At 39.8% G+C, this 27,680-nt stretch overlaps 2 protein-coding genes across 2 annotated transcripts; both read left to right on the top strand.

The window, feature by feature from the left end:
• LOC136104327 (uncharacterized) lies at positions 1-2,682 on the top strand. Its single transcript, XM_065843198.2, has 2 exons — positions 1-324; positions 405-2,682. The coding sequence occupies exons 1-2, from the start codon at positions 1-3 to the stop codon at positions 1,359-1,361; spliced, it is 1,281 nt and encodes a 426-aa protein (XP_065699270.1). The 3' UTR covers positions 1,362-2,682.
• A 2,750-nt stretch (positions 2,683-5,432) lies between these two features.
• On the top strand, positions 5,433-27,339 carry BMS1 (BMS1 ribosome biogenesis factor). The gene is made up of 23 exons (XM_065843555.2): positions 5,433-5,523; positions 5,838-6,075; positions 6,458-6,648; positions 7,080-7,159; positions 8,406-8,594; positions 9,101-9,243; positions 10,538-10,659; positions 11,360-11,556; positions 12,284-12,420; positions 12,990-13,807; positions 14,620-14,721; positions 15,837-15,994; positions 16,532-16,613; positions 17,596-17,672; positions 18,636-18,818; positions 20,504-20,692; positions 21,312-21,492; positions 22,038-22,096; positions 23,088-23,210; positions 24,240-24,387; positions 25,267-25,442; positions 25,958-26,119; positions 26,826-27,339. The coding sequence occupies exons 2-23, from the start codon at positions 5,900-5,902 to the stop codon at positions 27,060-27,062; spliced, it is 3,930 nt and encodes a 1,309-aa protein (XP_065699627.1). The 5' UTR covers positions 5,433-5,523; positions 5,838-5,899; the 3' UTR covers positions 27,063-27,339.
• Positions 27,340-27,680: the final 341 nt, after the last annotated feature.

A 27,680-nucleotide genomic window follows, 5' to 3' on the forward strand; every position in this document is an offset into this window, starting at 1 on the left:
ATGGAGCTCGCCAGCCTGCCCCCCAGCCCCACCGGTGAGCCTGCCCTGGCTGCGGCCGGGGCCGGGCGGATTGGCGGTGATGGTGGCGGGCCCGGGGGAGCGCGGCTGGGCGCTGACCGCCGCTCCCCGCTGCCGGCGGGCGAGGCCCCGGCGCGAACCCTCGTCCCCAGCGCGGGGCGGGAAGGCGGCCGGAGGAAGCGAACCACGTTCAGTAAGGCCCAGCTGGAGCTGCTGGTCCGCGCCTTCGAGAAGGAGCCGTACCCCGGCATCGCCTTGCGGGAGCAGCTCTCCGGCCTCACCGACATCCCCGAGTCCAGGATCCAGGTAAGAGGGGCGGGTGGGACGGTCGGCGGGGCGGCCGGGCCGAGGCGGGGCCGGGCGCTCAGTCTCTGCTGCCCTCGCAGGTGTGGTTTCAGAACAGGAGAGCCCGGCAGCTGAACCACAAGAAGAGCGAAGCCGCCGCCGCCTACCCCAGGCCCGCCTACGGCAAGGAGAAGCCGGCCCGCTGCGGCGGCGGCTGCCAGGAGCGGCCCCGGACGGCGCAGGGTCACGGGCCGGAGCGGAGCGTCCTCCACCCGCAGCCCGGTCTGCCGGGAGGAAACCCGAGTTTCGCCGCCCAGCCGTCGCCCTACTCGGGGCAGCCGTACTCGAGGCTCGATGCTCACTTCAGGAGCCTGGATAACACGTTTGGAGCCCTGGGTCAGACCCCAGCCCACTTCGGTTTGGACTGCGTGGGAAAAGGGGCCCCAGTCAGTGTGGGGAGCATGGGGACCTTCCCCCAGCTCTCTCTCCCTGTGCAGCCGGTACAGGAATATCCATACCCGAAGAAATCTTTCTCTGAAAGCAACTACTCAGATGCAGATGTTTTCCAGTCTTGTACAGAAGATTATCAGTACCTGGCAGCTAAGGAGAACATCTATAGGAGGCCTGTCTTAAACTGCGCAAATGTTAACCAGGGCCTGTGTGAAGAGAACTATTTGTATGTCAAGTCCAACACTTCTCCCTTTGGGAAGGGCTCCACTTGTAGTTATGGTGAAGGGGAGTCTAAGCTTGAGCTTGAGCAGATAAAGTACAGTCCGCCTCTGGCTGCAGCTAGTCACGGTAGTCCTCCTTTGGTATTTCCAAAACATGAAGGGGGTTATCAAGGGACTCTTGCTGCTCCAGCCCCAACATATGGGCAGCAGCTGCTGGAGACAGTAAATGACTATGACCCTTATTGGCTGGGCGTGAGAAATGAAATTTTGGGGACTGAGTTAGATTCACTCTTTGAGAATGAGCAAAATGGGGAGCAAGGTGGGCCAAAAAGTTACCTCTTTGCTTTTGGTGGCCAGAGTTCAACCTGTCATTTGGGTTACACGTGAGAGTGACAGTAGGTCTGCTTGCCTGATTTAAAGTTCATGTGGAGTTTTTTTGCCAAAGTGGCTAGAGGTTTTGCAGGTCGTAAGTGTGGGGTGCTTGCTCTCAGTTTTGTGTGCTGTCTGGAAGGGGAAGGAAGATAAGCAAAGTTAACAAGGGCTGCAGGAGAATAACCTGAATGGTGCTGCCTCCACCCCCATCGTTCGGGAACTGGCACAAAGCTGCTTGCAGTGTTCTTGCACACGTTTGGTTATTGGCAGCACCGCATTAACTCGCACATACAGACTGATCTTCACAAACACATCAGTACTGAAGATTCACTCATTCTGTGTTCAGACTGTACTGTTAATTCTGTCAGGAGGCTTGGGACTATGGCATTGGTTTTGTGGCCTTACTGCACTGAGTTTTGTCTCTATTCTGGTCAGAATTCACTTACTTTAAGAAATCTGTAGAAAACAGACTAAACTATAGCTCTTAGTGGAGAAAGTGTTAACATGAGAAGCATGGAAAAAGCAGCCTTGGTGGTGGCAGGGTATGGCTCACTGGGTGTGTTTGCATTTTAGGTGTGCTCCTGATAAAGAACACTGGTATTTTTCTAGATACTTAATGTATAGTGTTTTCATTTAAAAATGACTACATGTAGCCTTTTAAAAGGCAATATTTTTGTGATTTCCTTTTGTACTTTTTTTTCCTCTTTTTTTTTTTTTTTTTTTTCCTCCCAAATTGTAGTTTTTTATTTGTCAAATGAAGGTTTTGTACCTGGGTGGTAATGAACTTGTAGAACTGCACTCACGGCAGGGGTGGGGGGAATAGTTCCACCGTTGCATTCACACATTGAGCCTATTTTTAGACTTTTCAAGATCCATGGCTGTCTGGAAGGCCACTGTAATCATGGAAGTGTTCTTCATCTGTGTCTCTGGAGAGCTACCATGGTTGTGTATTGAAGCAACATCAGGCCTAGGATGCTGAAAACTATACATGCAAATCCTTTTTTGTGTTTAAAATGTGGCTCTGGAATATTTTAACTGTCCCTAGATTTTAATATGCATGTTATAATTACTTTGTTTATAGAAGAAAAGAGACATAATAAAAAAAAACAAACACAGACCATTATTTTATTAATAAAGTTGATATCTCTGTAAAGAAGCTGTCTATTGAGTTGTGTACACAAGAAGTCCAGAACATTAGTTCTGACCTTTATCAATAATTTTTAACTGTGGCTATGGAGAAGTCATTTGACTTTTCTGCCTTGACCTGAAGAATTGCAACACACGCATGTATTATGGAAGAACCATAGCTTCACATAATAGCTTCAAGGCTCTGAACACTGAAAGTTGTGTCTGTGAGCTAAGCACAAGGTAATGATTGTATTTATGATTGTATATATGACTCCTTTAGTAAACTTTTTAAAAAGCTGCATTAAGATTGATTTCTTTCTTTATATATACCCTCTCCCTCATAAGACCTACTTATTGAGAAGTGGGAGTTGTTCCCAGGCACAGAGAGAACAAGAATAATATTTGCCCATGCAAAAGACAAGAAACTGGTGTTTAGTAAAACAGCCTTGCTTCACAGAGTGAGATGAAGAGGAAGAAGGGCATCTGAAAAAATAGCATGCCCCACTAAACCGACTTGGGGCTTTGGTCCTTCCCTGGACTTGGTGGCCATGGGGCAGGCAGTACTGGCCCTTCCTGTGGTGTCCTCCCTGCTGATCTCAATGTAACCAGCACCCTCATATCTCAAAGGGGTCTGAGGTAAATATTTGGGGGGGTCACTGTCACAGATTCTGTTGCAGGAGCCTGGTCTCTGCAGTGCGTCCAGCTGTATTCACCTCTCACTCTGCAAACATCCCATTCTGTCACCTCTCACTCTGCAAACATCCCATTCTGTCCAAGTTCACAAAGCCACGCCAGGGCAGTGGTGTTAAGACATTTGTGTGGAGCTGTCACTCCCAGCTGCTCTAACAATACCAGGCATTACAAGCCTTTTGTCTGGTCATCTTATCAGCAAACCCACATTTCCAACACTGAAGTGGAATACTCTCTGAATACTTCTCATGAGCAAGTTGGAGAAAAAAAAAATAACCAACCAACCAACCGAAAACATTGTCCCATCACAGAGCTACCTACTGCTCAGGGTTAAGCTTGTCTGTAAGTTACTGGCTTGCTTTATTTAGTTACAAGTTGCTTTTAACAGACCTACCTAGCATGTATTTCACGAATAAGAACACCTGTGCAGAGCAGTTGAATGCAACACTCGTGACATTTTTGTAAACTTTTCACTCCTTGCTACGAGGTGGCAAATGCTAGAACACAAATTACATGCTTATTTAACATATAAGAGGTACTTTTACAGTGATAGCACTAGTAGCTGCCCCCAGACTTGCATGCCAAAAGCATCTCTGCTGTGATATGTGGAGGTGATGCTGAGGAAGAGGTGGGGCAGGAACCAAGTGTGCTCAGTATTGGACTACTCTTCTACCGCCTGTAAAATGCTCCTGTTCACAGAAGAAAGGAGGATTTTACATCCTGAATATTAAAAACTCTATATTCTTCCACATAACTTGTCAAAGAGAGTTATAGTCAGCCTGGGCCTACTCCCACTGCTAGGTGTATTGAGTTCCTCATTTTGTGTGAGCCTGCAATGCACATTCCTTTCTTCCCAGACACCTCCTCCTGCAGCAGGAGCAGAGGGACAGTCACGGCCCCTGCAGCTCCTCAGCTGGAAGCCACCCGCTGGCATGGCAGATCTGGCAGCATCAGAGACAGCAGTTCATGACCCGGACACCTCTTTAGCAGCTCTGCTCCTCCCTGTTCCTTGGCTTAAAGAAAATTACTCTGAGAAGAGGGCTATTCACTTAATTAAGCAGGGCCTGTACCTATAAATAACTTCAGGAGGACTTTCCCTAAGGTGTAGGCACAGGCCTGAGATAAACAACTACTTCTCATCTTGAGTGCCCTGACTCCTGCATGCCTAGTCATGTCCTTATGGGGTGGTGCACTTGGTGTCTGAAAAAAGACCCCATCTAACTACTTTTCCTCTGAGTTCATGGCACTGGAAAGCCTCCCCCAAAGTCTTGGTAAGGATCATGAAGTTCAGCAATGCCAAGTGCAGGGTCTCACACATGGGTCAGGGCAATCCCAAGTGCAAATACAGTCTGGATGGAGAATGGACAACGGCAGCACTGAGGAGAAAGAGTTTGGGATGTTGCTTGGTGAGAATCTCAATGTGAACCAGCAATGTGTGCTCACAGCCCAGAAAGCCAACCATGTTCTGGGCTGTATCAAAAGAAGTGTGGCCAACAGGTCTAGGGAGGAGATTTTTCCCCTCTACTCTAGTGAGACCCTACCTGCAGTGCTGTGTCCAGCTCTGGAGCCCCCAACATAAGGACATGAACCTGTTGGAGCAAGTCCAGACAAGGGCCATGAAGATGATTAGGGGGCTGGAGCACCTGTCCTGTGAAGATGGGCTGAGACAGTTCGGGTTGTTCAGCCTGGAGAAGGCTCTTAGAAGACCTTATAGCAGCCTGCTGGTACCTAAAGGGCACCGACAAGAAAGCTGGAGAGGGACTTTTTACAAGGGCATGTAGCGATAGAACAAGAGGTAATGGCTTTAAATTGAAAGAGGGTAGATCTAGATTAGATACAAGAAATAAATTCTTCCCCATGAGGCTGCCAGAGGAGCTGTGGGTGCCCCATCCCTGGCAGTGTTCAAGGCCAGGCTGGATGGGGCTTTGAGCAACCTGGTCTGGTGGAAGGTGTCCCTGCCCATGGCAGGGGGTGGGAACTAGATCATCTTCAAGGTGCCTTCCAACTCAAACCATTCAATGACATTCCATGTTTGTGTTTGCTCTTTTTGTGTTTGTTTTTTTTTCGGTTGTTGTTGTTTTGTTTGTTTTGTGGGGTTTTTGTTTGTTTTGGTTTTGTTTTTAATGATCTTTTTCTCATTGATTTCTGTGGCCACGGCAGCTGGTTCGTACCGGGACAGCCACTGGTGGGCGCTGCGGGGACAGACCGCATCCCCCGGGCCGCCGCCGTGTGCGCCGGCAATGGGGCTCCGCCGCAGCCGTTTCCCCCGGAACTGCAGGCGCAGCCGTTGTTTCCGGGGGGCCGCCATTGCGGGCCGATCGGTGCGGCTCCACGCGGAGTCAGCGGCGCGGCGGGACAGGTGGGTGGTAGCGGCCCGAGGGAGCGGCCCGGCGGGGCACCCTCTGTGCTGTTTCTGGGCGTGCGGGGCCGGCCCGCGGTGTGCCCAGCAGCCCCCTGAACCGGCCGGCCCGAGACCCGCGTCCTGCTGCGCACGGAGCCCGGCCTGGGCCGAGCCCTGCGGCCCGGGGCGCCGCTTTACTCAGGCGGGTGCGGTGCTTTTCGCGCGACCAGACAGGACAGCAATTAGCTGCTATTTTAGGTGGTTAAGCGATGTTTATGCGATGCTACTGTGCGTGTCCTGTTTGTGCTAACTGCATTTTCTTCCCCTGTCAGCCGTGCACAGTGTCACACGAGCTACCTACATCGTATTGATTGTAAACAGTTGTTAGTATAAGATGGAGGAAAAAGAGAAGAAGAAGCATCGTGCAAAACATAGTGGCCCAAAGGCAGAGAAAAAAAGGAAACGTTATCTCAATGACTTGGGAATAGGAGATGAGGAGAATGCTCGGAAGAGAAACCCCAAAGCCTTTACGGTCCAATCCGCAGTGCGGATGGCCAGAACTTTCCATAGGTAAGACGTGGGAATTGGTTATAGAACATGTAGGATTGGCTGGATGGGGTTTTTTCATAACTCTGTTTAGAAATATACATAGTGTAGTTTTCACTGGTTTGCTTACATGGGTTTCATCATTCACCGCATCGTGTTGTAGTTTATGTGGGTGTCAGCAGTGTGATGCTTTCTGCATCTCTGTCACGTGCTACAGCTGTGTTAGTCTTAGCAGGAAAAAGATGTGTGTAGCTCCTTAGACTTGGTGGGAGTTCCACATACAAAGTAGTATCTGTGTTCTTGGTGAACCTTTGTGTCCAACCTCTTGCAAATACTGAAGATTTTCAAAGAATAAATGTTACTCTTTTTAAGTTCTTGTATTTATTTATTATGAATTTCTTCTCAGAACTCAGGATTTGAAGACTAAAAAACATCACATTCCTGTGGTTGACCGTACTCCTTTGGAGCCACCTCCTGTGGTGGTGGTTGTAGTTGGCCCTCCCAAGGTTGGGAAGAGCACATTAATAAAATGTCTCATTAAGAACTTCACAAGGCAAAAACTGGTGGAAATCCGGGGTCCTGTTACAATTGTTTCAGGTGAGAACAAATATATGAGAAATGGAAATGCTTATTTTGTATTCCTTGTTTGTCTGGATTTTAGAACTAGGATGTGTTCATGCTATTGTAATTTTTGGCCATTTTTAAGAAATCATTTGGGTGTGTTATCAGGCATGCTTAGTAAAAGAATAGTGAGATTTGGGCTTTTGAAGGACTTGTCATTTTTTTTTTTTTTTTTAGCTCCTTCCCAGAGTTTCTTCCATCCCTCAAACTTGCCCTAAGTTTTCCTTTTCTGCTGGGTTCTGGTCTCCCTTTCGAAGTGTTTTTTTTTTGGCTTCACCTTGGACATCTGTATGTTAGATAGAATAATTTGAGTCCCAGATACTTTTTAGGATCTTCAGGAATGTGACCTGAAAAGAAAACAGTTTGGTCCCTCTGTTTCATTTTTTGATTCTGAATACTGTTTTCAGGTAAAAAACGGAGGCTAACTATTATTGAATGTGGGTGTGACATTAACACTATGATTGACCTGGCTAAAGTTGCTGACTTGGTAAGTTAACAATGGCGTGTGATTTCTACTATAATTTATATTGAAAATACTCCTTTTGGGTGGAGTGCACCAGTGCCTGATTTTTCTGTTCACTGCTATCGAAGGCAAAACTGTCTTTCATTTCAAAGAGAGTGGGACTAAGCTTGACAATAAATCTAATATTCTGGAACAAATCCTAGAACTTTCCTCATCCTGAATGTGGGGAGAAATAAAGTGTGTGTGTGTGTTGTGGTGGCGGTGGGGAGGGTGTGGAAGGATGGAAATGCAACTGAACTTCATTGCTAATGCAACTGGTAAACTTTTAATTAAGATCTTATCGCAAGCCAAGGTGATAACATGACTTTTCATTAAGGGATTTGGTCAAACCATGTAAAATCTGAAAATTACTTTTAGTCATGAGGTTTTCAACTAATATATAAGGTAGAAACATCTATTAGTTTACTAGTTTATTAGTTCACTACTCTGATATTTCCAGCTTTGAAGATTGCAGTGTAGCAATATGACTCATTTCAGTAGTGTGGTCACCATTGTAATTTACTTGTAGCTTTTGGTTCAGTTCTCTATGTCAACGGATCTTGGGGTCCCACTGCATGATCCACTTGTGTCTTTAGAACTCTACGTTCTGTGTAGATTTGGGATAAGATGGCTTGACTTCAATTTTCATGTGACTGTTGGGTGCTGGTTTTCATTGTCAGTGTGTTTTAGCGATGCATAACAGTAATTGCAATGTGTGAGGTAAGTTTGTCTCATTTAGCTGAAAGATTTGGCCTTAGAGGCATTAGTGCATCTGAGGCAGAGATACACAGTTTTTATTAATTTTCTCAGACATTCCTGCAAATATTGGAAGATACTCAGTACTGCATATTTTAATTCACGAAGTGAACACTTGTTCAGGCCTTAACATGGTCCTGTATGTTATTGCTTTCATAGAGCAGTCTTATCTTCTGTAGTTTTCTTGGAGACAACAAGCAAATCAAACCTATATAAAGGAGATTTGATTGACTGGAAGTAGAGATTTGATTTCTTAAGCCTCACTAACTTCTAAAGCATCTAAGATCCATTCTTTAATCTATACTTTAATTAAAAAGCCAAAGTTGATTTTCAGGTTATGTGAAAATAAAGAACAAAACTCTTTGCAAGATTTTGGTTCCCAAGAAGCTTATGACTTTAAAGGTGTGGTCTTTGAATTTACCTGATGTGGGCACTGTGGTATTGTTATAGTGAAATGCTGATGTTGTGTTTTCAGGTTCTGATGCTTATTGATGCCAGCTTTGGATTTGAGATGGAAACATTTGAATTCCTGAACATTTGTCAGGTGCATGGCTTTCCCAAAATTATGGGAGTTCTCACCCACCTGGACACATTCAAGAACAACAAACAATTAAAGAAGACTAAAAAGAAATTAAAGCACAGATTCTGGACTGAAGTGTATCCGGTATGACATTCAGCATTAATTTTTCCATACATTTTGCGTTATGGAAGCTAAATTAAAAGGGGGGCAATACTTAAATACTTGTTATGTTCTTGCATCTTTTAAATAATACTGCAAATGGACAGTGCTGGTGTTGTATCAGATTATGTAATCTTTCTTCTATTTGCTAAAATCCTTGTTTAATTATTCTCTACCCCAGTGTGACTAGCTACTAAACATGTGATGCTAGTAAAAAGATCTGTTATTCAGGTACTGTGCAAGGAGGATCTGCTTGTAAGTTTGAGAGACAAATGAACCTTTGTATGAAGTTTTCTGTATGTGGGTTGTTTTCCCCTGAAGATGTAAGAGACAACTTCTATGTTGAAGTAAACTAGCTAGTTTGTTCTTTTGCAACCAGTTGTAGCCTGTAATTTCTGGTTACGATTTACAAGTTAAAATTGCATTACCTTTTTAGCTTTGTAGGTATTAAATTGATGTTTAATGTTTTCATGTGCTTTTAATGTGTTTAGGGTGCTAAGCTGTTTTATCTGTCTGGAATGGTTCATGGGGAATATCAAAAGCAGGAAGTTCACAATTTGGGGCGTTTTATCTCAGTTATGAAATTCCGACCTCTTACTTGGCAGACGTCTCACCCGTATGTTCTCGCAGACAGGTGTGTGCTTTTCTCTCTGTTCTTCAGTCTTAGTGTAGATAGTGCATTGCTGTTTAAAAAACCCTGTAATATTAGAGCCGGTCAGCTCTGTGTGTGAATGGATATGTGGAGTTACCTGGATGGCTTTGTGGAAATGAAAGCATATGCTTCAGGTTTGTGCCAATAAATTTAGCCATTCAGTTTTCACTTGCATCAGATCATGTAGATAGGCCTTTGATATATATTAAACACTTTTGAAACACTGCAAAAAGAGTTAAAAGTAATTCTGCTTGTTGATGATTATATTGAATTTCTGTGGAAAAGGAATAGCGTTCCAGCAATTTATCAACAGCTGTCAAATTAGTCCTCTGCGTTTCCTGGAACATCCCTTCTGCTCTGTCTCCACTTATAGCATTTACTTCACAGTCTCTTTGGAACGTGGAAGTAATCTTGATGGTGGCTGTGCCTATCTGAGAAATTACCTCACCTTTCATATTTTATTGCCAGAATCCTTGCAGTTATGACTAAACTCCCACAAGAATTCAAGGTGCTTAGAACAAGTCTCTTTCAAAGCTCTAATTCTTTAGAAAAAACTGTCAGAGAAGTAGGTAAGCATCGTGCAAAGTCCTGCAAAATACACGAAGTGAGGAAAAATGAGAAAAAAATACTCAGTAACGTTTTTAAAGTTGTAACTGTCGGTTGTTGGGCCAGTTTGAAGCTGATCTGCAGCCAGAAGGTGTGTCTCGTCCCCTCCTTGGCTGTGTGTCTGTGTTTCCTCCCATGTGCAGTGTAGAAAGGAGCTCTGGAGGGAGTTTCTCCCTCATCTGCCTGAAAATAGCCAAAGTTTCCCTTTCCTGTGGTAGTTTTTGTATTGCTCCCTGCCACTATTAGGGAAAAGAAGGTATTGTGTGGCTGCAGGGAGTGCATCTTTCAGCTGTTCTAGGGTGGTTATTCTGTTTTCCATCTAATGATGAAATTGATTTGAAGAGGATTTGTGTGTGGAAAGTATATAAATAGTACTTAAAATGTGCTAAGAAAGCAGTACATGTTTAGTGAAATGTCAAGAAGTCTTCTGGAAATATATTGTTGAACGTGATTATACAAGTTTTAAAATACAATTTCAAATATTTTTCAAAGATATTTTTTTCTTTGAATTGTTTTCTTATGATCATTCTTTTTTGATTATTAGAGTCAGCAGGGCATGCAGTCGCAGCACTGATGCTGCAATTACCTTTTCCTAAATTATGTTTTTTCAAGTTACTGTTAGGACTGCTGGATATTCTAACGCTTTTCTTTTTTCCTTAATGTTGGGTAGAATGGAAGAGTTGACAAACCCAGAAGATGTTCGAATCAATCCCAAATGTGACAGGAAGATATCGCTTTATGGATACTTGAGAGGAGCACACCTGAAAAACAAAAGTCAAATTCATATGCCAGGTAATTTAACAGATTCTTAAAACTGGGTTTGTACTGATCTATGAATAACAACATAGCTGTTGCTATTTTTATTGTGGAATGATTTATATCTTTAAACTGATTTTTCACCTTTCTAAATACATGTTATGCTTTTAGGATTTTTTTTTTTTGATAATACATGCTGTAAAAAATCCTTGTAAGTAGTTTTGCTTTTAAATATGCAGTTTTGTTGCAGCATTAAACACAATATTGGCGGTGTCTGAAGATTTTCAAAGTTGCTTTACTTTAAAAGGTGCTTGAAGTGCAAAACACTCCAGCCCTAATAGTGAAAAATAAATTTGGCTTTTGTAAAATTTCTTATATTCGTTGAATAAATGTAATATTTAAAGTGAATGACTTAAAAGCTTAAATTGAGAAATACTTCAATAATAAATTTACAGGCCTACTCAGAGAAGTGAGTTACTAGTTTTCTCATTTAAAAACAGGCAAGGAAACCCAGAGCTTTGCAGTTATTCAGGTGAACTCATGTTTGGTTCTCAAAGTTCAGAGTAAGGCAGAAGAATTGGATGTTTGCTGCAGAGCTTGCTGTTGATGAATCACTGAATGCTACAATGTTTTTTTTGTGTGGTGTGGCTGCTTTAATTTTTTCATGGTGAATTTTACAAATTCCAGGAGCAAAACTTCGTGAAAACCTTATTGGTTTGCTTGTCTGTCATCCCAGGTGTAGGAGACTTTACTGTGAGTGATGTGAGTTTCCTACCAGACCCCTGTGCTCTGCCTGAGCAGCAGAAGAAGCGTTCTTTAAATGAGAAAGAAAAACTGGTGTATGCTCCTCTTTCAGGAGTTGGGGGCATTGTGTATGATAAAGATGCTGTTTATATTGACCTTGGTGGAAGCCATGCTCATGAAAAAGAAGAGGTGAGGGGATGCTGTTGGTGATCTGAATTCTCTTCCAAACTGTATCCTTAGAGTCAAAACAAATGTTTAAAAATAAGCCTTTTTAAGATAATCAATCTTCTTATATCCATAGTGGGTAATTTCTTTTTCCTCCTCTAAATGATTTCATATGAGTGATATTTTTATTATCTCTGTAAAATATTGTGCAAAAATACTTGCAGGAGCAGTTCGTAAGTACCTAGAGTTAGTTTCATAAACTTTCCAAGTGTTGACTTTAGATTTATAAACTCTTCTGGTACTGGGATATTATCACTCTTATTTTGCAGGGCAGGGTGATTATGGGGGAACACATACAGCATTTGACTGTTCAAAGGGAGGGGAGAGGTAGAAAACATTTGCATGCAATCAGATCAAATTCAGCTGTTTTCCCCTGTATTGTGCCAAATGTTAAATACGTTTGACTCTGTGATAATGTGTGCTTGCTGGTGTCTATTACAGTGCTTGCATACTGTGAAGAAGCCCCCCTGTAATTTTTCTTGGATTAATGCTGTATGCATTCTTGAAATGTGAAGAGGGGAAGGGAGACCTTGCTGTTCTGAGAAAATTTTTTTTTTTTTAAATGCTTCGGCATTTTTTTCTTGCTTATGCATATTTCTGCTGTTTTAGGCAGATTAATGACTCTGTTACCTCTTCATTAGAAATTTGTTTATTCACTTTAATTGAAAAGTAAACCATCTTGGCTTTCCAGGAGGAAGTGAGACCAAATCATGAACTAGTTCAGAGCCTCATCTCCACACATTCAGCCATTGATGTCAAGATGGCGTCAAGCAAGGTCTCTCTCTTCATGGACTCCAGACCCTTAGGTTCAGAAGATGTAGGACAAGAGTAAGTTTTGAATGCTGAGCAGTGTTCAAGCATGAATGTATCTTTAATTTCAGGCTCTTTATTTAGCTAAAATTCTCAACAGAGCACAGTTAGTAGAATGGCTTGATGCCTAGTTCTTCTTCTTCTTCTGAGACTACTCATATGCCACATGTGCATTTTGAGACAGAAATAATTGATATTAGAAAAGTTTAGCAAGGAATACAGTCCTGCCTTCCAGGAATTCCTTGCTGATATAGCCCTAACCAACAAATTTCTGTTTTTCTTCAGAGTTTTGGAGAATGGCGGTCATAATCTTCAATAACATTCATTGTATAACCTATTTGCATTCCATGGAAAATGAAGAAATTTATTAGAATTATTTATGGCTATAACATGGGATGTATTCTTGAGTTAAGAGGTGTTCTGTACTTAGCTCCATTGCCTTTTTAATGTTCTCCATAACCCTACTCTTTATTTTTTTAAAACAAAATTTTTAAATATTTTTAAATGTTAACGTGAAACTTCATTGTTTCATTAAAATTTCCTTGCACTTTGCCATTTTACTCTGACTGTGATCTTTGGGAAAACAGGTTTGTGATGCCAAAAGAAGAGAGACAGATCGATTTGAAGACTGGGAGAGTACGTCGGAAGGCGTTATTTGAAGAAGAGGAGAAAGAAAATGATGATGCAGTAAGTGATGAAGAAGATGACCAAGAAGAAGCAGCAGCAATGTCTGAGGATGGAAGTGATGGTGATGATGAGGATGCTGAGGAGGAAAGTGACAGAGAGCTATTAGGGGAAGAGATGGCTCTCAGGAGAACCAAGCGTCTGAAAACAGAAATGGCTAAAGAAGCAGCTGTTAGTGAACTGCCAGCATTTGCAGACAGTGATGATGATCTTGAAATGAGTTCTGAGGGAGAAGAAGGAACAAGTACCCCTGAAGATAATGAGATGGAGGAAGATGAGGAGGAGGAGGATGAGCAAAGTACTTATGAAAATGAGAGCTCAGATAGTGAATTTGAGTCTGCAGGCGAAAAAGTAGCTGAATCTAAGCAGCATGAAATAAATAGTGAAGGTACGGAAATGAGATCACAAATCTCAGATCACAGTCTGAAAAGAAAAGCAGTGCTCACTACAGATTCAGGAAACTGCACAGCAGAAGAGGCATCGGAATCTGAGGTTGAAAACTCTTCCCTTAATGAGGGTGATGATGAAGAAGGATCACATGATGAATCAGAAGTTGAAGAGTCAAATAGGAAGGGGATTCGGGACACTGAAGCAAAGAAATCTGGTCGTATTAAGCCGACTAAATTTAAATCTGTAGAAGCTGAGGAGGATGATGTGGAGAATCTACTGAGAGAGGAAGAGGAGTATGAAGAAAAAATAGATTTTTCTGCTGACACAACAGGTAGACTGTAAATGTTATAAGTTTTTGCTGCCCATTTTTAATTGGGTTTGTTGTTAACGGATATTATAAATATTATGTAATGTTACCCCTCAAATATATATATAGTTGTTAAGTCGCAAACTTCAAGATTGAAAACCTGGGATTATCTGCTCTTAAACCTTTGATTTGCAATGTAATATGCAGATCTTGGGTTTCCTTCCTCTAAAATGGGGGTTGTTTATTTTATAAACTTAATTGATTCTGCATACTTTTCTCTTGCACTTTAATCTTTGTGGCTATGTGTATAAAACACGTTATGATGCTCTTATCACGTTTGATAAGAAAAGAACATTCTTTAGGGAGTATTACTAAAATTTATTAACTACTGACTGAGTACTGGAACAAGTTGCCCAGGGAAGTTGTGGAATCTCCATCCTTGGAGATACTCAAAAACCATCTGCTCCAGGTGATCCTGCTTGAACAATGGGGGTGGACAAGGTGACCTCCAGAAGTGCCTTCCAACCTCAATCATTCTGTGAGTCTGTGAAGAAGACATGTATCATAAGCAATAATAACAGATTTGGTTATTTTATAATCTCTTAAAATTTTGACCTAAAATAGGATTCATCAGAAAAAAACCAAACCAACAGTGATATGATTTGTTAGCCACAGTTCATGTTTCTGTGTATATACGGAGTATGGAAAAAAAGAAACTGTGGGTTGTGTCTACATTTCTTAAGCCTGTTGTGGTCATGTCCTTATTTAAATTATTTGTCTCCTCCTAATTCCTGTCATTTTTTGGAGGTAGAATGCACTCTTTTTTCTCTTTTCAGGTGCACTTAAGTGGAAAGAGGACCTTACACAGAAGGCAGCTGAGGCCTTTCTAAGACAGCAACGTTCAACCCCCAATCTTCGTAAACTCGTATACGGAACAGGTACGAATCTGGCTGGAAACTTGTACTGTCTTAATATATGGTAGCTTTTTAGCTGTTGCCAAGTTTGCAAGTCTGAATCTTTGAGCATTGGCTTTTGGTGGCAGGCTTCAGAGGTTTTTCAGTTGCTGATACTCATGACTTTTTAAATTGCTGATACTCATTTTCACTAATTGAATAAAGTAAGTTTTTACTTTTCCAATAAAAATTGTTTTGAGCTCATTTTCAAAACTACTTGATTCTTACTCAATGTTTTCTGGTATGACTACCTTCCCACAAATATTTAAAGTTTGATCATTTATGTAAGTATCTGGTAGTTGTTATGCAAATCCATTGTATAATAGGAATTGACTTGTTTCACAGAGGGATGTTGTTTGTTGACTGTTTTCAGGAACTTCTGTCTCACAGTGACTGAGAGGGGAATATTCTTTTAGACATGACTTAGTATTGTCATGTCTGTAATGAGGGCGTTTGTCAAAGAAAAAAAGTTATCTGGCTTAAAGGGAAGAGAAAATTGTTATGTATATAACTCGTCCTGTTTAATTTGCAACTTTTCCAGTGGTTTTCTGAATGCACAAACCTCTATAGAATACAATGAGAATTCATCTTTGTAAACCTTCCACGGTGCAGGAAGACTTGCTGACAGATTCTGGAGTGTTCTTGATTTACAGACTAGCTTAATGTTTCTATTCACAGATTGTTTTCGTGTTGTTTCTGCTTATGATATTGAATGAACATCCTGTGTTTATGTATTGGGAAATATTTTTTCAGATTATTCCAGTTATGCAAATAGAACCAGATTTCAGGTTGTTCAAAGAAATTTGAACTATGTGGAATCTGTGAAATGAATTACTTGTTTCTGTGTGGAACAGCTGCACAACTGCAGTTCATTGTGATCACAGTGTATAGTATCTTCCTGGTTGCTGCTGACCTTATTTTGTTCTGAGGGTATTAATTTTACACTGGATCAGTGAACCTTTTTAATCAGTTGTCTATATTGAAAACTATTTTAAGTTTGCATGTTTTTTTTTCCTTGAACTAAGACAGAAAGGAGGTTGCTAGTGAATGTAATCCAGGTACTGTGGGGGAGGTAATCACAGCTTGTATGTTTCATTTAGCTGTTGAGGATGAAGACCAGGAGAGTGAGGATGCAGGTGATGAAGTTGGAGGTTTGTTTCGTGTCAGCCGTCCAGACAAAGCATCCAAACAGAAGGCTAATGCTCTTGACTGCTCCAAATTTCTGATAGAAAAGCCGCAAGATTGGGATTTAGAAGAGGTAATAATAATTAGATAATTGTTTCTGCGTATCCCAGACTGGTAATGTCCTGGTTGCGTCTCATAAAGTGCTGCTGAGTTGTCATTGCCACAGACCTATGGGAGCTATGGCCAGAGTGTCACATCTGCTGCTTGCTGTTGTTAGAAGTGTTCACTAGCTGACAGATTCCAAGATCTGGAATGGAAAGTTAGAATACACCAATATAATGCTTGGCTCTCTTAACTGTTTGCTGGATCGTAGTTCGCTATTTGTTTACTGAAAAGTAAAAAGCAGGGGAATCACGAGTGAAAATGTGATGCAGGCTAGAGACCTTGTTAGAGTAAAGACCTCTGGGCAAGAGTTGAGTTGGTTTCGCATTCCTGCTTTTGCTGAGACGTTGTGTAGTTTTGGTAACTCATGTCCTAATGTGGAACTGTGCATGAGAATATCAAATTATCTCTGAGGTGGTAAGGTGATGGAGGAGTGGTGAACATATTGGAGAATGTTTCTGTTGATTATAAGCTGTAATTGTACAAGGCGATAACACTTACTTTGCAGGTTATGAGCAGTATTCGGGACTGCTTTGTTACTGGAAAGTGGGAAGATGACAAAGATGCAGCGAAGTTACTGGAGGAAGACGGTATGTGTAAGACTTGTAAAAATTATTAATGTATACAGAATTTTAAAGAAAAGTATGGCTTCGTAGTTATGAATGTTTTGCATTAGTCATACACTTGCAAAATTTTTCAAACTGTTATCTAAAGTATCATACAGATACTAATATAATTAAACATCGCTGTAAATCTCTGTACAAACAGTAGGCAAGAAGCACATTCTGAAAATTTACTTTCTGAAAAATAGTGTATATTTTAAATTAGGAAATGGAGTGCTTAGTGAACACTTAGATGTACCAACTTTGAGTTATATATTCCAGTTTAGCTATTCACTCTATGTATGGTTTCCTCTGTTGGATAGTCTTGGTAAAAACAAGCAGAAATTATTTTTAATGGGAAGGCAAACATTTACATAAGACATTTGTTATTGACATTTGGCTGAAAAGTGAGAGGTGGTGTTCAGATATTTTGGAGGTGGTATTTGTATTTGTTTGAAGTAGGAAATATTTAGAAAATGTTAATAATATGGCAGTATGTTATATGCAAAATGATTTGGGGTTTCACAGGCTTCTGTAAGCTTTTGTTTTTAACTTAAAAATTGTCTGCTATATGTAATTTTTTAATTAACTTTATTTTTTTTAAAGATAGGAGCTCGATTGCTTTGCTTGTTTCTTGTGTCATTAGAGTTCTAACGTGCTGTGTGGTCCTGTGGAATGATCTAAACTTTATTTAAATTTTTGAAATCATAAAGGCATTGAAAGGAAAAAGGAGGAGCCACTGGAGTTCAGCTGAGAATTTTCAGCTGAAACTATAGAGAAGGCAGAACAAACTTACAAAACTGTTGTTGGGAAGAAGTAGTATTTGGACTGAAACTAATCTTCAAAGCAGTATTGAGAGATACACAGTACTGAAAATATGATAGATGGTATGGAACAACACAACAGAATGGTGAACTGCAATATAACAGAATGATTAACTGTCAGATACCTTGGGTGCTTATTGTTGCAGAAGAGCTGTATGGAGATTTTGAAGATCTTGAAACAGGCGTTGTGCACAAAGGAAAGCCCACTGCTGAAGGAGATGAGGTCTGGCCTATATTTGTGTGTTCTTTAGCAACGTACATTTATATGAGTTTCTGATCAAGTGTATAGGCATCCTATGTAATAACAGTAATTTTAATGAATCAATAGGAAAGAAATCAGTGGGAACAAGGGAGAAAAGTTATGTATATTATGGTCTTTGGAATCTACACATATCTAGAATGGCATGTTTTTAGTCTCAAACCGAATTATTTAAAGTTAATTATGTAGGAAAAGTCACCTTCACTTATGTAACAGTAGGTGTCAGGCTTCATCAAGACCTGGAGGTACTGGAGGTATGAGAGCAGTATTTTAAAACCAAATGTGATCATAACTGTTTGTACTATGTCACTTCATCTGATACAGAATATTACAGAGCTCAGAGCTTCCACAACAAATTGTGGAAACTGACAGAGTTTCCTCCTTTTGCCTCCTATCTACTGGTGGAAGCAATTTTATCCTGTGACTTGGATATCTTCCAGGAACAGCTGTAGTTGTCTGTGACAATGCAGATTGAAAAATCAACATTTTTTTGGACTGAGCAACATGGTGGCTTTCAAATGATCTGTGAACAAACTTCCTCCTCTCTGGCCTCTAGCACTGCTGCCTTCTAGTGCAGTATTACTCAGTGCTATCAACAATTACTTTTTTTTTCTGCTTTTGTTATGTGTGCTTATTTTAGTTGTAGAATAACAGGTCAATTCTATGGTCTGTTCCCTGACATTAAAATAAATGTTAAGTCAAGAAGTTTTCTCCATGGAGAGGGATATGATTAGATCATGAAATGTTTCAGTCATTACTGAAGTTACATGTTCTTGTATGAATATCTTATCTCATTTTTTGACAGAAATTAGTTATTTTTAATATGTTTAATAATTTGCATTATGACAAATTAACGATACATATTAAACTGTTAATCAGAATAGTTTGTTTTCAATGAAGCTTTTCATGTATTTGACTGTTGATTAGTCTGGAAGCGAAGAAGAGGAAGAAGATGAAAAACCGTCCAAACCAGATCCAGAGGAGGAAGAAAAGAAAAAGGAGCGCATGGACAAGAAACGGAAACTGAAAGAAATGTTTGATGCAGAATATGATGAAGGAGATGCCACGTACTTTGATAATCTTAAAGAAGAAATGCATAGACAAGCACAGGTACAAACTGTTAACCTGGCAATTTATCTTACTATACATCTTCAAAAACAGAGTTTACCCAGAGGTTTTTTCCTAGAAATAAACCTGACATTCAAGAGCTACTGGAAAAAGTACACACAAAGAAACTCATGCTTGCTAGCTTTTTTATGGTTTAACTTTTTTATTCCATTAGACGGAAAGCAAACAAACCAAGCAAGTGAAAGCTTAATTTGACTTAAGTGGTTAACCATATTCTAAATCACTGCATAAGTCATTATGTGTCAACTTTATCTACTTAAAAGTTTTTAACAGTTATCTGTTTGTCCCTTAGTGGTGAAACTAGCATAACAGGTCTCAAAATAAACCCAAAACATGAGAGAGAAGTTTCCCCTCTGGGAAGAATGGGGATGAAGGAGCAGTAAAAAAAAAAGGCATATTTGTGTATCCATAGGAAGTTGAAAATCTTTCTCGTACTAATTTTTGTCAAAAATTTTACTGATATTATTTTTACTGCGATTTTTGCAATGTTATTAACAGATAAGTAAGTTCTGTGTGGCAGTTGTTTTATCAAACTGTTGATTTGAGGAGAAAATAAGTGATGACCATTGCTTGGTAGATGTGGTAGGAGTTTTCAGGATACCTTTATTCAGACCTGGAGGTGTTGATTTGGTTCTAGGCCTTGATTTTTAGATAAAATCTTGTAAGCTTAAAGGTAGCTTCTTTATTTGGCTGGCTTGGGAGAACATTGCCTTACATTGCTGATAACTTCACTGTCGTCTTTTCTGACAAAATCTTGCCCTAAATAGTCATTAAATTAATCATTACCTTTTTACATTAGCTTCTGTCATAAGTGATCATATGAGCTCTGGTATGCTGATGTACTTACCAAGAGCACTTAAAGCATAAAGAAGGACATTCCAGTAAAAGAGTACGAGGTGATTTACAACTGTTTCACTTGAGGTCTGTTACAGAAAACATGTCAGCAATATTCCTGCAGGATGGAAGTGCAGGGATCTCAAACTGGGGACGTGTGAAACCTTCTAAAAAATAAACTTGGACCACAAGATCTGTTCCATATCTCAGTACCTTGAGAAATGAAATAAATAATTAGTTTGCTTAAGCATGGCATCTTGTAGGTAGCTGAACATCAGGAGCTAGAATAGGAATGTGAGGCTTCTGTTATTCACCAGGATATATTGTTAAATATTGACACAATATCTGCATTAATATGGAACAGAAGATCTTTAAAAGACCCTTTTGACAATATACAGCGTGAGGATGCACAGAAATATTTTTAAGCTGCTGAGTAGATAGGAGCCCAGCCTATTCATAAAGTGACACCTTAAAGCTCAGGATGTTAACTTTAAAAGGTACTTGAGCTTCTAAATCAAAAATGTATTTTTGACAGTTGTATCTTTAAAATCCAGAGTCACCATTATGAAAGGTATATCAGAAATCACTCAGTCATTTGCTTCTCTTGGGTACTGTCTTTCAAGTAGACTAACAGGCCCACTTGGGATTTCAAATTGGAAGGAATTCATGGTGACAGAGATCTTGCTCTGAATAAAAGTCACAAAACCTATTAGATCATTCCTGAAAGATTTATATAAATGTTAGCATGTTTTAAATAGAACTGGCACCTCATGAACAAGTTGTTAATACTTGAATTTTGTAAAACACAAGGTGTCTTTCTCTTTGGCACATAGCTTAATCGAGCAGAATTTGAAGATCAAGATGATGAGACCAGAGTGCAATATGAGGGCTTCCGGCCTGGGATGTATGTTCGAATAGAGATTGAGAATGTCCCGTGTGAATTTGTCCTGAATTTTGACCCTCATTATCCCATTATCCTGGGTGGTTTAGGCAACAGTGAAGGAAATGTTGGATACGTACAGGTATGTAGCCAAAGCTGTGAGTGCACTTGTATGTCAGTATGGGTGTATTTCAGAGTGACTTGAGTTAGTATTAATTTTTTGTTTATTAAAGGTACAGTAAACACAGAGAGAGACCTTCATCTTTGTTTCTGGAATAGGGGATTTTCTTTTGACACAAATAACACTACAGTAGCAGACAATGGATTTTTACAGGGTTGACTGGATAACTGGAAGAAGTTATTGTTTGATGTTCATCTGCAGAGAAGTCTCAGGACTAAAGTCTGATATTATGATTGCTGAATTGCAAACATCAAACGTAATTTGTGCTCTGAGGTTCATGGTCTGTGGACAAGTGCCTATAGAAAAGTTACTAGCACATATATATATATATATGTATATTTTAATATAATACTAGCTCAGATGCATACAAACATGACTTCAAAGTGAGTGAAATACTGATTAGCTTTTATCTTTCCAGTTAACCTAGTTTTGATGAGAATGTTCGAAGGTATGAAGTGTACTGAATAAAAAATCCTTGCAGATGGAAGTTGCTTTCAATCATTCCTGAAAATTAAGGCTTGAATTTCAGAAGTAATGTTATTACCCTGTAATAGCATTGTTCATCTTCTCTTCTAATTAGTTGCGCCTGAAGAAGCACCGATGGTATAAGAAGATACTTAAGACACGTGATCCTTTAATCCTCTCATTAGGGTGGAGGCGATTTCAGACTATCCCCATGTTCTACATTGAAGATCATAATGGACGTCACAGGCTTCTGAAGTACACGCCACAACATATGCATTGTGGAGCCACTTTTTGGGGTGAGGGCATTCTGGAGTTACTATCTGGTATCACTTAAGCATTATGGAATTATCAAGCTTTGCAGGATGTATCAGGAAACACAGTCAGTATCTTTTGGAATGAAAAGTCTTTAAAAAGCTGTCTTCCTTGTGGAATATAAAATAACACCAAATATTAAGGGAAAATAGGCAGTTGCCTATTATTTTTGAGTTATTTTAATTAGTTTTAAGTATTTGGCTTTTAGTCAAATTCTCAGCATTCTGCTAGGCTGTGTTGTATCAAAGAGGAACCTTATTTGTTGGCTACATTAGAGAGACACTTGTACACACTATGGGACCAGCCCTGCAGATGCTTCTGTACATGAGTAACTTCTTCTTAACCTTTCCTGTAACTTTCACAAGGCTATATATGTGAGTAATGGGTTGAATGCTCTATTTACCTTTTCTTTGGTTTTATTTAGTGATGGTATTTGGCATGTATTTATAAGCTTTTTCTGACTTTAAATAGAGGCTGGATGTTGTATAGTAAAGCTTTTCATAAATTTGAAAATTTAATTTTCTCGTAGGGCCCATCACTCCTCAGGGGACAGGATTTTTGGCAGTTCAGTCTGTCAGTGGCACAACGGTAGGTTTGTTATGACAAGATGTTGATTATTCCTTTCCATGGGTCTGGTAAAATATGTAGATTTGGGGAAGAAGTTTTACACATGGTAAAGTGATGATATTGTAGGAGCTGAGAAAGCAGGTGGACACAAGCTTTTGAAACCTGTGTTGTGATAAGATAGGAAACTGGGTGGAGGTGCTTATTTTTTAACAACTTTCATCTGTGACACTGAAAATGACAAATATTTTTTATTATTTTCTGTGGATTTATACCTACATGATTTTCAGGTACTAAGTATTTATATAACCTGTAAAAGTTACACAGGATGAGACACTGATGTTTCTGTTGAAAAAGTTTGCCCTCAGTGTGATTTCTCTGCATCTTGTTAGAATGTTTATGGGTATCTGAGTTAATTTACGTAGTGTTAAAGCACTATTTATCAAATATGATCTTTGTCACATATATGTTACCCATAGGTAAATTTATGTTTACTTACAATGTATAACAGAAGCTTTGCATGGCATTGTAATGAGTACAACAGTAATCAGAGTGGTGATTATTATCTTCTTCCTAAAACATACCTTGTTTAAGTCCTATTGCACAGTCGTCTTGTTACATGTATGAAAAGGCTATTTTCATCATGTGTCCCTAGTACAATATAGTGATTTACAGCGATGCAAAAAGCACTTCTCCTTTGAGACCTTCTGTCTGAGTAAGATTCTGTTTTGTAATGAGAACACAGTAAGGTAGATAAGAAGGACTCTTAGATTGCTGCCAAGGTAATTAGAATGACAGTTCTGAAAATCTCATTAGTGAATGGGAGGAATGTTATGTCAGCAGCTCCTCAACTAGTTTGTATGAAGTCCATTTGCATTTGTCATGCTGCTGTATTCTTGTAAAGGTTATAAATTCTGAACTTAGACTCTAAAAAGCAGTGAAATTTTATCAATGAAATGCTTTCTTCACTGTTTGGTAAACATACATTAAGCAGTGTCTTTTATCTCTGTTTCAGCCTGATTTCCGGATTGCTGCGACAGGAGTTGTGCTCGATTTAGATAAATCCATAACTATTGTGAAGAAATTAAAGCTAACTGGTTTTCCATTCAAAATTTTTAAGAACACTTGTTTTATTAAGGTAGGTATGTATACTGTAAAGCCACATGTACCCATGTTAGGAAGGAATGCAACCTGGGACTTCTATCTGTCCATCTGCAGAAGTTCCATGTTATTATTGCATAGTGTTCTGGATCTCAGTAGCTGCTTGGTTTTTTTTGAGCTCTCTTCACTGCGTCAGCTACAGGTACGGATCATTATCCAACAAATATGAATTATTGTTAACCAGACAAAAATTTTGGAACCGTCTCCTGGCTCGCATTCAGTGTGTGTGGGGGGAGGGGGTGGTGTGTTTTTCTTTGTTTGTTTTTGTTTTGTTTTATTTTTTCCCCTTCCTTCCTCAAACCCACAGTGATGGATACCACTAGAGAATGAGAACTTGTCCCAGGTGTCATTCAGGCAGTTTGATCCCACTCAGTTTCAGCTCTGGGATCAAAGATGACTTCTGGCAGTGTGTAGAACTTCACAATTACAGTTATAAAAGTGTTTGGGGCAAGAAGTGCTGCAGAAGTGAATTTTCATTGACCTTAGCTTCTTCTGTACTTGGGACAAGAAGCAACTAAGCACCGATCCCAACAGTGAAGCACTCAGGTGTTTGCACTAAGCATACACAGAATTTTGTCTGTCTTCCTTGTGATTTATGAAAGAAGCACAAGACTTGGAGAGCTATATTGTATTAGAGTCTTGCAGCCAGCAAATTAAGGCAGCTTACTTGCTTTTAAGATAGGGTGCATTCCAGCAAATGACTTTAAAAGAGAACTGGACAGATTATCTTCAGTATGTTCTGGTTTAGAATTCTTAATGTATATGTTTAATGTGAGAAGCCTTGCTTGTGCTATATGACTTTAAGCAGATTATTTTCAGTAGCTTACCTCAAAGTCAACTCAGTAGGTTTTTGGTATGATCAACACTCTTAGGATAAACACAATGTTATGTTCTTCATGTTTCTTTAGAAGATATGCCTGTGGGAATTACTTATGGTTTTGTGGCCTATGTAGGTCACAGAGAGAGACTTAGCACCTTGAATGATGGTGGTAATTCACACTTGCAGGGAATGTTTAACTCTCAGTTGGAAGTGGCTAAATTTGAAGGTGCAGCGATTCGTACTGTGAGTGGTATCCGAGGACAGATCAAAAAGGCCCTTCGAACTCCAGTGGGTGCTTTCAGGGCAACATTTGAAGACAAGTTGCTGATGAGTGGTAAGTTGCACTTTCCGTGGAAGTTATCACACAACTTTCATCCTGCTTCACAGATTGAAAAGACACATCTCAGAATCTCTGGGATCTGATAATTGAGATGTGAATACAAAGAACACAGAATTATCTGGTGAGATGCAGAAGGAAATTTTAAAAGTGCATTTTATGTTGAGTTTCTTTCAGTTATACACAGAAGTCATAGTATGCGGATGGAAAGGTTTGTCTTGGAGGCCTGTTTCTCTGAGTGTTTTAAAGTGTCTTCACTTTTCGCCTTGAATGTGAAGATGAATTGTATTTAGTGGTACAAGTGTTAGAAACGCATTTTTTTCTGAGAAATCCAGACAGGCATTGTAAATCTAGTTAACTTTTTTTCCCTACCCTTTTGGGGAAATTATACAGGAGATATGCATAAGTGATCTCCTGTGTTTGCTTAGCGTCAACTGTGTTGTTGAGAACATGAGTTTATGCTTATTTGGGTTTATATGACCTCTGTTTTCCTAAACCCATCAAAATTATGCGTAGTGCAAAATAAAGGCAGGTTAGTCCTTTTATAAAAACAGGCATATGAAAAGCAAATAATTTTTTGTTAGTAATAGTAGAGGTGCAGATATGTCTATGAACTCTCTTGCTAGTTCTTTAATTGAACATGAATAATGAATAGGGTGGTATTCAGCTGGCTGCTTTTTGGGACTACATACTGGTTATGACTTTATGGGGATGTGCAGAATCCAAGTGTACAAATAGAGATTTGGTATATATACCAAACACAGTACTATCATGTGGTCTAGGTGTTATCTATTCTATCCAGGCAATCTTTGTTTAAAGTGTGGATGTGATGAACTGCGTTGTTATACAGCCAAGTAACATTTCGTTTTCTTTTAGATATTGTCTTTGTGAGGACTTGGTATCCTGTTTCTATCCCAACGTTTTATAATCCTGTGACATCGTTGCTGAAGCCAGCAGGTGAGAAAGATAGTTGGAGTGGAATGAAGACAACAGGCCAGCTGAGGCACGAGCGAGGCATCAAACTGAAACAAAACCAAGATTCTCTCTATAAGGTATATTTGATAAGTCTTCTTTCTTTTTTTTTTATTCGAACCAGTGATCACAGCCAAATTTGCGCTCTGCCTTGGACCTGTGCAGACAGAGAGTAGCTAAATATATGTTCATACATACACGTGTGTGACTTCATATTTCTGTCCACAAGGCACAGTCTTTCCTGGCATGAGACAGGGAATAAAGCAGTGGAAAACAGGTGGCTGTGGGTCAGTGAGAGTTTATAAAGCAATCCATAGTGGAGAAGTCTTCTCCAAAAGCTTGCTGAGAGTCTGGTCGTGGTAAAATAGCGATAAACATTCCAGTCACAATTTGGTGCAAGGATGTGAGGGAACACTTTTTTGAGTGTTTGGTGGAGGTGTTTTTTTTTCGTTTGTTTCTGTGGGGGGGTGATGGTTTGTTTGGGGGGTGTGTGTTTTTCTTTGTTTCTGGTGGGTTTTTTGTTGTTTTTTTTTTTTTTCCTGAAAGGTGGAAAACAAAATAAAAGCTTATATACATTCTATATCCATTCTTTTAGCCCATTGTGAGGGAGAAAAGGCATTTCAACAAGCTCCACATTCCTAAAGCACTGCAGAAGGCACTGCCTTTTAAGAACAAGCCTAAAAATCTGGAGAAGAAAGGCAAGACTCCAAAAGACCAGTGGAGACCAGCTGTTATCAGGGAGCCTCATGAAAAGAAGGTAATTATCACTTATTCTGAAACAAGGACTCCCGAAGGGTAAATGTGTTGCTTAGACCTTTTCTAACTATTGTTTTAGCACTTGAAGCTACTGCTAGTGCTAAAGGCATGCATGCCTCTAGTGAAATATAATCACCTGCAATTTCTTTTGTTTCTGTTTGGCATGTGGAACTGGCTCTGAGTGGATTGTGTCTACTTCTTAAACTAGTAGGTCACCTGACGATGCATAAGTAGGACTTTTGTCCTTGTCAGAGGATGGATGGAGTGGATGTAGTGCTACATTTCTGTTGGATGTAGTGCTCTCACATTATGGGTGACTTAAATTGGCAGCTGCAGTCTTTTATTTGAGTTGTCATTGCTGTACATTATTCACAAAGGTAGGACTTGAAGCGAATACTCTGCTTCAAAAGTTGAGAATTATAGGTTGCTTGCAAAGCCAAGAAGATCCAAACTTAAGTGTCCTATAGTAGCAATCAGGCATAGCTTTCTAAATAGTATCTAACAAAAAATCAGAGTTCACAAAAATTAAACCTTTGATTAACTTCCCAATAAGTTACATGATTAAAACATTTTAGGTATTGGGTAACAGGTGCAGAAATAATTAGGAACTTACCTTCTGATTCATTATATGGCTCTCTGAGGTTAAACTGTTACTTGATCACCAAAACTGAACTGTTTGTCTATTGATTCTCTATTTTCTGTTTTAGATATCTGCCCTGCTCAGTGCTTTGAGTACGGTGAATAATTACAAGATAAAGAAAGCCAAAGTAAAACATCGGGAACAGCTTAAAGAGTATCTCAAAGTTAAGCAGAAGGAGGATGAACAGAAATTCAAGAGGCAAAAGGAGGCTAAGAAAAAAATCTATCGCATCCTGGGACAAAGGGAGAAAAAGATGCAGAAGTCAAGCTTGAAAGGATCTAGCAAGGGAGAGAAGAATATGTAAAAATTTAACCAGATTTTAGGCCAAGTGAGGAAATAGGGTAGCTGTGCAATTTTGTGTTGAAGAAACAAAGAGGCCTTGGACTACACTGGGGAAAAATGCAAATATGTCCTTATTCAAGCTCTTGAGTACATTTGGCAATGTATATAAAAATAAGGTGTGGAAGTATGGATTGTGGTTTTTCTACATGATATTCCAGAGAACTTTGTATTTTAGTATATTTCTATCCATACTGCACGTTCTATCTATCCAATAAACTATTTTAATGTCAATTACAGAATATTGTTTGTGTTTTGTCTTAGCATTTAGTGGACTTCTGTGGGAGACAAAACTCCTCTGGATATCTCTGAATGTGCTTCTGTGTTGGTAGTACTCAGAGTCATTGCCTAAATGTTGCCCTTGGCAAGTCTTCCCTTAAAAGGCATAAAGATCAGCTGTTACTGGGCAGGAGTTTTGGATTCTCTAGCTTCGATGTGCTAGCAGGTGCCACCATAGCAGCTCACTCTTGTAATTAGATCAACTGGTACTGCATGAAAGCATCTCATTTTTTTCCACCTCTCACTAGATATTAAGCAGATCTTCAAAACAGTGTTCCATCCAGATCTTCTGATACTTGACCAG

This window comes from Patagioenas fasciata, chromosome 8, assembly GCF_037038585.1.
Source record: "Patagioenas fasciata isolate bPatFas1 chromosome 8, bPatFas1.hap1, whole genome shotgun sequence".
Lineage (NCBI taxonomy): Eukaryota > Metazoa > Chordata > Aves > Columbiformes > Columbidae > Patagioenas > Patagioenas fasciata.